At 28.2% G+C, this 10,953-nt stretch overlaps 1 protein-coding gene across 1 annotated transcript in view; it reads left to right on the forward strand.

Moving 5' to 3' along the window:
* Window positions 1–10,209, forward strand: part of LOC117180212 (heat shock protein 70 B2-like) — an 11,511-nt gene extending 1,302 nt beyond the window's left edge. Inside the window, exons 2-3 of the mRNA XM_033372596.1 lie at window positions 3,544–4,580; window positions 9,343–10,209. Coding sequence (XP_033228487.1) covers window positions 3,544–4,580; window positions 9,343–9,915 — 1,610 coding nt within the window. The 3' untranslated portion in view covers window positions 9,916–10,209. The remainder of the gene's footprint in view (window positions 1–3,543; window positions 4,581–9,342) is intronic.
* The last annotated feature ends 744 nt before the right edge of the window (window positions 10,210–10,953 follow it).

The following is a 10,953-nucleotide window of genomic DNA, read 5'->3' on the forward strand; positions in this document are numbered from 1 at the left end:
ATATATTGAAAATGCTATAACTTAATTTTACACAAATCTAATACCTTCTTTGATTAGACTGTAAAAAAAAAGAAATTTCTACTATGAAGTGATTTTGTAAACCCAAAAAACTATAAAATATTTTTCAGTTAAAAAACAAATTCAAATGAATTGCTAATTTTTTTCCAGCCAAATAGGAAATTTTCTACAAGAAAGTTAATTCTCAAAGTAGATAAAAAAATATTAGAAACAAAATAGAACAAAATCAATGAATTTTTATCTAAAATAATGAATTTTTTACTAATTATCAGTGGCATTTGTAACAAAAAATTTTAATTTGTTACCAAAAAATACGGAATTTTAGCGAAATAATTTTCCAACTAAAATGTTTGATTTTTCATTGAGAAGATTAGTTTTCTGCAAGGAAAATACGAATTTTTGGCAAAATACATAAACTTTTAACCGAAAATAGAATGGTTAAATTTATGTTAAAAAAAGTAAATTCTTCAGAATTTTTGTCTTCAAAAACAATAGGTAAATTTCCAGTAAACAATTTCATTTTCTGTAAAAATATATTTTCAAATAAAAAAAACTTAATTTCTGTAAAAAGATATGAAAATGAAAGAATTTTTCAGTAAACTAAACTAAAAATGTTGCTCCATTTTCCTGTGAGAATTTTTTTTTTTTTAGTCAAAAATAATTCTTCTATTTTGTTGCAAAATTTGTCTTTATTTGAAAATTAATCTTGTTCAAAAACTTATCTTCTTGGTTGGAAATTCACATATTGCGGTTAAATATTTGATCATTTTGTTGAAAGTTTACAAATTATTTTTTTAAACTTAAATTTTTCTGTTCCCTTTTCGGTTGAAAATAATTATTTTAGAGCAAAATTGAACTATTTCGTAAAAAAAATTTTCCGAAAATTTATATTTTTATTTAAAAATTAATCTTCTTGTTTAAAAATTAATTTTTTTTTTGTAGAGAATTCATCTATTTCTTAAAATGTTAAATTTTCAGTTGAATATTTAAACAAATAATTTCAAATTAAAAAAAATATTTGATTAAAAAATTTGTAGAATGAATAGTAATTCTAAAGGATTTGAAATAAAAAAATTGAAAATTGATTTTGAAAGTTAAAAAAATATATATGACTGAAATGAGTGGAAACTATGCAATATTTTAATTTTAGGGTTCTGATTTTTATTCTATGAATACTCTATTTTTAATTTTTCACTTTTAGGTACTAATTTTGAAATTAAAATGGAATTTGTTGAATTTTAGAAAGTTTGAAAATTGTAAAATTTGAATTTATTTCTATTTAAACTTATTCCAATTCAAAAATTTTCAATTTAATTTTGAACGCTTTTAATATCAAACAGAGTGGCCGGGAAATCGGGATTTGATGAGACCGGGAAATAACGGTGAATTTTTTGTTGAAGTACATTTTTAACAGAAAATTTGAAACATTCTATTTTTGGTTGAAAATGTATTTTTTTAAATAAAAATGGAATTATTTGGTTGAAAATTGATATTTTTTATTTAGGAATTAAACTGTTTGAAAATTTATGTACTTTATGAAAATTTCGCCTTTTTGTGGAAAATTAATCATCTAGAATATTTTTCGAAAAATTTGTTGAAATCTTTGAAACTCTTTTTAAGTATTCTTTAAAAATAATTTTTAAAAATGAAAAATTATTTTTAATTTTCCTAGGAATCTTGAGAAAACGTTTTTATTCTTCTAAAGACTTTTACAATTCTTGAAAAGAATATAATTTTTTTTGTTTAAAATCTACGAAAATCTACATTTTGTTTTATATTAGGATATCGTTTCAAGTTTTACATTGTGTTTTAATTTTTTCAAAACTTCTACATATCTCACAAAATTTCTTAAATTTCGCCTAAAAATGATAAATGTTTAATTTGAAATTTTTAATTAGAAAAAAAGATTAATTATTGAATATTTAGCAATATTTGAATTTGTATTCAAGACAAGTAAATTGAAACCAAATATTTAAAAGTAAAGAATCTTTAACTTCATTGTTTGACCTAGAAAACCTGGAATCGTTAAAATTTCGAAGAGCGAAACAAATATCGAATTTAAACTTTAAACGTTACAATTTTAATTCTTGTATTTGAAAAATGCTTAATTTGTAAGTGAAATTTTTAAATTTTTATATATAATTTACAAATGAGTACTTGTAGACAATTTTTAGTAATTTTAAGAGATATTTAGGAGTTTTAAAAATATTAAAAATTATCATGCAAATTTTAGAAAGTTTTCTTCAAATCTTCCAGAATTTTTTTGAAAATTTTGTTTAAATCTCTAAAAATTTTTAAAAATATTCTCTTAACATAATTTTTCTGGAAATTGTAGAAAAAATTCAATTTATTTTGACAGATATTTAAAAGTTCTGAAAAAATTTTAAAAAAAATTTCAATTAAAAACTTTTAAATTTCAGTTTTAAAAGTTTTAAATTTAACAGTTCCACTTTGAGTTCTTTCATTTACAGCCCAGTTTTTATTACCCCAAGTGAAAAAATTTTAGCTTTAGTGTTCCATTTTTAAAATTTCATTGACCATGAAAAATGTTTGCGAACCGGAAAATGACCGGGAATTTTTTTCTTTTATTAAAACGGCCACCCTGATTGAAGAATACAATTTAAATTCTTCTGAATTTTAAATGACCTAATTTCCAAAATTCAAATCTTATAATAACGGGAAACGAAAATTAAAAAAAAATTGTGGGTACCCTATAATGTAATGTTGAGAATGAGCGTCATTAATTATAATCTTTGTGTTTATCGGCAAATATGAATATATTACTTTTAGGGCCAATTTCACCAACTCTGATTAAATCCATGATTAACTAATCATGATTATTTTTTAATCAATGATTAAATCAGAGTTAACCAGCGATGCGTTCTACCAAGCATTTTCAACTTCAAGTTAGCTAATCATATACTTCGTTCGTAATAAGGTCTAGTTTCTAGGTCTTTCTGTTGTAACGGCGACTCTGATTGGTTAGAACGAAATTCTTCATGAACACTCGGCGCCATATTAGCATATGATAAGATTTCTAAAGTTTGAGGTTACGAGTGGCTTCAGTGGCAAGTGTAATAGAAGAGAAGTGGCAATTGTGTCTGAATATTCGTGGCCTTCTCTGAACGTCGTTAAGCATATCATCATCAGATGAGGATAAAATATCATTGTAAAACGGAGCCATAATTCCTTCCTGTATACTGCACTCATTGCACTTGCACTTCAATTTCGGGGTTATGTTACTTTAATCACTGATTAAACTCCACAACCAGCCATTATTGGGCGGTTACGTTAACCCGTGACATGGACATAGGATGTCGTAAAGTTGTCGTAAATATATCGTAACGATGGAGTAAAGATGTCGCCAAATTTTGTGCCCACTGGGTATTAATTAAATAAGGTTTATCAATGATAACGATTTAATCAGAGTTGGTGAAATCGGCCCTTAGTTGATTTTAAAAACTGAGAAATGTGACCGGGAATTGAAATCTAATTCTTGACAGGTGCATAATTTTTAAAATTCAGGTAAACCAAAGATCCAGGTAGAATTTCGCGGTGAGGTGAAAAAGTTCAACCCGGAAGAGATCAGCTCGATGGTCTTGACAAAAATGAAGGAAACAGCTGAGGCATTCCTCGGACAATCTGTGCGAGATTCAGTCATCACAGTCCCCGCTTATTTCAACGATTCCCAGCGACAAGCCACAAAAGACGCTGGAGCAATCGCTGGAATAAATGTCCTCAGGATCATCAACGAACCCACAGCTGCTGCTCTCGCCTACGGCCTCGACAAAAGTCTCAAGGGCGAGAAGAACGTCCTCATCTTCGATCTGGGCGGCGGAACCTTCGACGTGTCCATCCTCTCCATCGACGAAGGCTCGCTCTTCGAAGTCAAGTCTACTGCCGGAGACACTCATCTCGGAGGTGAAGACTTCGACAACAGATTGGTGGACCATCTCTGCAAAGAATTCGAGAGGAAGTTTAAGAAGAACCTGAAAACGAGTCCTAGAGCTCTTCGAAGATTGAGAACAGCAGCTGAACGAGCGAAACGAACACTATCTTCGAGCACTGAAGCCACCATTGAAATTGATGCTCTTTATGAAGGCGTTGACTATTACACCAAAATCTCCAGAGCTCGCTTTGAGGAATTGTGCGCTGATTTGTTCAGAGCCACCCTGGAACCGGTGGAGAAGGCTCTAGCTGATGCCAAGATGGACAAGAGATCCATCGACGATGTTGTCCTCGTTGGAGGTTCAACCAGGATCCCGAAGATCCAGTCGCTTCTTCAGAACTTCTTCTGTGGAAAACAGTTGAATCTTTCGATTAATCCTGACGAGGCTGTTGCCTACGGCGCCGCTGTTCAAGCAGCGATTCTGACGGGTGAAGGAGACAAGAGTTCGACTCTGCAGGATGTCCTCTTGGTTGATGTTGCGCCTCTCTCTCTGGGAATTGAAACAGCTGGTGGAGTGATGACCAATATCGTCGAAAGAAATGCGCGCATTCCTTGCAAACAGACCCAGACCTTCACGACTTATGCTGACAACCAACCTGGCGTCTCGATTCAGGTGAGATGAGAATTTCAATGTTTTTAATTTTTTATAAAACTGCTGAATTTATTTTTTGCATTTTTAGAAATAGGCTCCAACTTTGATGTCAAACGTTTTTTTTTTTTTTTATAATTAGTTAAATTGTTAGCTTTTTTAGTTGGGATATCATTCAGTTTACAATGCGTATTTTGAAAATCTTACTTCAAAATTTGTCCATTTTGGATTTTTAATTTTTGAGCTACATTTTAATTTAAAGAATTTTAAAATGTAGTTTTAAAGACTTGAACTATTAAAAATGAGAAGCATTTAACCCTAGATGGTTACACTTCAGTAGATTATCATTTAGGGCACAGTGGGTGAAATTGACCCAAGCTTCAAAAAACTAAGATTCTGCAATAACATTGAGTTCTAGAAATCTAAAAAACATATGTAGGTATTCTTAAAGGTTTTTAAGAAAAGGTTTAAAAGTTTTTGTCGCCAAAATTATCCATTAAAATATTGTAACATTCCAGCACAGTTGAAATAATTAAAAGATTCTACGAAGTTTGAAAAATTGTTTGGGTGTATTTCACCCACGGTGACCTTCTAGGGTTAAAATCGAAGATTTTGGATACAATTTTAGTTTATCAACTGTGAATATAAATAATTTTACAAATGTAAACGCCCGATTTGAAATTTTTCAACTATTTTCAATTTTAAAATAATGTATACACAATTACAGGCTTTTATTAAATTTCAAATATTATTTCACTAAAATATTCCACTTTAGAAAGATCTGACTATTAATTTAAAATTTATATTTTTATTTCAAAATTAATCTTCCTGTTTAAAAATTAATCCTTTTGGTAGAAAATTTATCTTTTTTGTAGAAAATTCATATTCTTGGTTTACAATTCAAATTGAATAAAATTATTTTGGAAGAAAATAGATTTATTTTCAGGAAGATTTTAAATACAAAAATAAAATATTGAGTTTAAAATACAAAATAAAAAAATATGAAATTGAAATGAGTGATGATACATCAGTAAATAGATATTTTTGGTAATTTCGAATAGTTACAATTTTAGGGTTCTAAATTTTCCCGATAAATACTACATTTTTGATTTTTCTCTTATAGGTTTGAATTCTGCGATTAAAATTTAATTGGTTGAATTTTGAAAGCTTTCAAGTTAATCTGTAATTTTATTATCAATAACAATGTAAAGTTCTAGAATTTCGGAAGCTTTAACTTTAAAAGATTCGATTTAGATATCTATGTTAAATTGTGAAATTAAAACAATTTAAAAATAATATATTCACAATTACAAGACTTTTATTAAATTTCAAACGTCATATCAGTTTAAAATTTTCCACTTCTAAAGCAGTCAATTTGAAATTTTTCAATTAGGAAAAAGAATGAAATATTTAAAAATATATGACTATTAATTTAAAATCAGTAATTGCAAATTAAATATTTCAAACTAAGCACAAAAATTAAACTTTCAAAGTTATAATTTTAATTCTTTCATTTCAAAAAAAAATTAATTTATATGTCAAATTGTTGAAATTTGATGTATAAATAACAATTGAACGTCTCTTATTTTCAGAAAAATGGAATAATTTGAAGATATGTTTGAAAGAATTTAAAAATTAATTAAAAATTATCTTTTATTTTGAAATATTTTTTAAAAAGAATATTTAAAAAGATTTAGAAAGATATAAAAAATCGATTTTTTTGTAGTAAATAATTTTTGTTGTAAGCTAATCTTCTTTAAAAATTGTTCATTCCGGTTAAAAATTTAAGTATTCCAGTTAAATATTATTGGAAATAAAATGCTAATTTTTTCAACTGAAATTTAACTGTTCCATTTTTTGTTAAAATTTTTTTGTTTTAAGTAGAAAATTTAAGTATTTGTTTAAAAATTAATTTATTTTGCGTTGTTGCTCGTTGAAAAATGTCCAGAGCTCTTCAGAATTTAGTCAAATTTCATTAAAAAAAAAAAAAATAATAATAAAAATCGGAGCAAAATTGAAGGCTCTAGCATTTTCTAACGAAAAAAGTGAATTTCCTCCCTCTGTTCGCCACACAGTGGGGAAAAAATGAAATTACTTTTTTGGTTCAAAATAGCTTACAGCCCACAAATATTGAGCGATTTGGACAAAAATTAAAAAAAAAATCTGATCATATTTCTAATAGGGCTGTCTGTCGACCCTGATTTTTGAATTAGGTTTTCAATTTTTTTTTTGTAAAGAAACATAATGACGAAAAAAATGGCCTTTTTTCTATTTGATGTTCCCAGTACTCTCGTTAATAACAGAAAAATTGTTGACATCGCCCTAGTTGCATATTTGCAAGAAATTTGATTGGAAACAATATTATATTTTTAAAAATTTCTCTTAGGATTATAATAGTTTTTTCATTGTTTTTTTATTAAAACAAAAAAGAATTTTTCCGTCGACAGATCTCCCAATAATGCATTTGTTTATTAAATTTGTTAAAAAAAATCATATGATTGATCAAAAAATTATGAATTTTGCTGAAGTTATCACGAAGTTCCTAATTCAAAAAGGTGACAAAAAAAAAAGAATTTTTCTATCGAAAAACGCCTGATTGCTGCATTTGTTCATTAAATGTAATAGAATGTAAACAATTATAATCTAAAGAGAAATTTTTTCAAATATAATATTGTTTCCATTCAAATTTCTTGCAATGTGACTTAAAAAAATTTATAATTATGTAAAATCGTAGAAAACATTTTTTCAACAAATAATTTCTTTATAACAAAATTTTGTTTATTGTTTAATATTGGAACATCTTTAATCTTTAATGGGTCACCGTGAGTGAAGTTCACCCAAACAATTTTTCAAACTCCTCGTAGAGTCTGTTAATTGCTTCAACTTTTCTGGTATTTTAAAATATTTTAATGGACAATTTTGATAAAGAAAAGTCATCAAACCTTCTTTTAAAAACCTTCAAGAAAACCTACATATTTTTTAAACACGGTTTTAGAACTCAATATTACTGCAGGATCCAAGTTTTTTTGGAGCTTGGGTGTACGTCACCCACTGTGACCTAAACGATATGTATGGGAAATTGCTTATTTCTGTAAGAACTCTACCTTTTCAAGATTTACCAATTATTTTTTCGATGGGAAACTGAGAAGAAATTTATGACCCCACGAAAAAAAAAACAGTTGGAAGGGCTTGGAGAACCCTTTTTTTATATAACTTGACAGACCTTGAAATAATAATTATTTTATTGAAAGTATTTGAACGAAGCAATTACCGATAATTGTTCACAAGTCAATGTTTTCGACATTAATAATAATAAATAATAAAAGTAATAATAATTATAAGTGGTAAAAATAAATTCAAAGCGCTCAAAATAAAGTTTTTTTCAGATTGAGAATTTGTAAATAAAATTATTTTAGAATAAATTTCATAAATATAAAAAATTAAATACTTTAAAAAATGATACTTAAAATTTAAAAAATTGAAATTACATTAGTGCTTTTAAATAAAAATAATTTTTAATTTGATACTAAATTAAAATACATTGAATGCTTTAAAGTCAAAACTGCTTAAATTGTAGAGTTTAAAAATTTTATTACAATAAAAAAATTAAAATTGATTTCAAAAATTTGTCTAAAATAAAAAAATTAATTTTTCGTCATTTTTATTGTTCAAAATGTAAAACTTTTAAATGTTAAACCTTTAAAATTGAATTAAAAAAAAAAACTTTAGAAACAAAAAGGAATTTTTAATTTTTAATAGAAAAGTTTTGAAAAATGCTCTCGCAACTCACGGGCCAAAATTCTTTGCATTGGTATTAACAGATTGTAAAAATTGTAATTTATTTATTTTTTTTGTATATCTGTTAGATATCATTTAATCAATTATTTAAGTCCATTCAACAATTTTCTAAACTTTTAATATTGACAAATTTGTTATTATGAATTTTAAAACGGATTATGTTTTTAATATTATGTAATAGAAATCCAAGGACGTGTGATTTTCTTTACTCTTTTTAATATTTTACATTACTGTAGTATTTAATTTTCCTTCTTAAATTTTGGCTTTAAAACAAAAATTGAACCATTTTAAAAAACAAAACAAAAATAATTTTATTGACACATTTCACATATATGTAATTTATCTATATTATTATAAATAATTTATTATGTTTTTAAACATTTTTATTATTTAAATTATTTTATTTATTTGTTGTGTATGTAATTATAACAATGATATAATTAAGATATACTTTAGATAAATTTAAGTCTGAATTTGAAAATTAAATTTTGAATTACTTATAAACAAAATAATTTTTAGGGAATTTAAATTCTGACTATAAAAAATTAAAATTTTTCAATTTTAGCGTGAAATTTCGAATAGAAATAAGGGTCTCGATTTTAAGGGTTCCCAGGGGCTCAGAACAGGTAAAGGGTTTTGACAGTTGTGGGTCAAAACTGAGTAGATCCTACCTATTGGCTTGCGATCAACAATTTCAACAATTTCCTTGTTATTGACGAGCGCCGGGAACGTCCAATAGAAAAAATGGTTCATTTTTTTCATCATATTTGTTTATAAAAAAATTGAGAACATAATTTAAAAATCAGGCTCGACAGCTCTATTAGAAATCTTATCAGCTTTTTTCTCTATTAAATTTTTTTTTCCCAAATCTGTCAATATTTGTGGGCTTGTACGTTATTTTGTGCCACCTGGACGCTACCATTGACACAATTTTGAATTCTTCAAATGTGTCCGAGGCCTGAACTGTGCATATTTTTGGACTGTGCAGGTGTTCGAAGGTGAACGAGCAATGACAAAAGACAACAATCTCTTGGGTAAGTTTGAACTGAGTGGAATTGCTCCCGCGCCTCGAGGAGTGCCCAAAATCGAGGTAACTTTCGACATGGATGCGAATGGTATCCTCCATGTGACTGCGAAAGATATCGCGAGCGGGAGGAGCAATGATGTCAGAATTACGAATGACAAGGGTCGGCTTTCGAGGGCTGAGATTGACCGGATGTTGTCCGAGGCCGAGAAGTACAAAGACCAGGATCGGGCCCAGAGGGAGAAGGTTGATGCTCGCAACAAATTGGAGAGCTATGTCTTCTCTCTGAAGCAGACTGTCCAGGACAAGGGCTGCAAACTTGACGAGGCCGATAAGAAGCAAGTGACGCAGATTTGCGAGGATACTGTCCGCTGGCTGGATAACAACACCCTCGCTGAGAAGGAGGAATATCAACATAAGTTGGGTGAAGTTGAGAAGCAGTGCAATCCTATCATGATGAAGATGCATCAGGGAGCAGCTGGAGGTCAAACTTCTTCAGGGGGAAATGGGGGTCCAACAGTCGAGGAAGTGGATTAGAAAAAAGCTCTTGAGACACTTTTTTTGAAACATAAAAAAGTTTTTTTATTTCAATGGTGATTAGAATTTTGTTTATCGAAAGTTTTGATTCGAGAAACTAAGATTGTTTGAGAGAAGTTCTATTTTTGTGGATTGAATGAGGTTGATGAGACTAGAAAATTGTTCTGAAGGAGAGCTCCTGTTTCAGCATTTAAAGATTTATTAGATCTTTATGAGGCTATTTATTTTCTAGAAGACTGTATTTTTTTTTATTTATTTGTTACAAATGAAGTAATAAACAATACTTTTGTTGTACGTCTGCAGTGTTTTATTTTCGATTCTGGATGGCACAAGTTCTAATAAAAATAGTTTAACCCTTGAAAAGTACACACATGGTAAAAATCACGGTAAAGTGCATCGTGGGTTTTCCACACCTCAGTTTATTAAATCGTATATTGTTTAACCCCTATTGAATATTTTGTCACAAAAAAATTATCAGATATAGTTTAAGGCGTATTTTATAAGTTGGAGTTGATTTTATAGTCATTTATTTATTTTTAAAGTTTGCTAAAAAATTATTGTAAAAAGTCAAAAAATAGTTGTTTTTTTTACTTAAAAATTCATAACTCGCGCAATTTAAGTTATTATAAACTGAAAATTTATGACTATACTTTCCAAATAGTGTATTTTCATTTTAAAAAATATTGCAACATGAGGGGTTTCAAAAAGGGTTTATTTGCACAGTTGGAAAGTCAATTTGATGATAAAATTAATAGGATTTTTCGCTTTTAAATCTGCTTATTATTCACTTTATATAGATATACTTAAGTTAGAAGGTAAACAAAAATCAATAAAATTTCAGAAAAAAAATCTGTTGCACTCACTAAGTACACAGTGGGTGTTCTAGACCCCACGATTTTTTACCTCCACTTTCAGCAGCTGCTGCTAGTCCCAGTGATTCCCAGATCTGAAACGAGACGTGGTCCAATACTATGACACGTCTATGTCCGTGTGAATATGGTAGGAGACGATATAAATGCCTGGGTTGCGCGCGCAACC

The sequence above is a fragment of the Belonocnema kinseyi genome, chromosome 9 (genome assembly GCF_010883055.1).
Source record: "Belonocnema kinseyi isolate 2016_QV_RU_SX_M_011 chromosome 9, B_treatae_v1, whole genome shotgun sequence".
NCBI lineage: Eukaryota > Metazoa > Arthropoda > Insecta > Hymenoptera > Cynipidae > Belonocnema > Belonocnema kinseyi.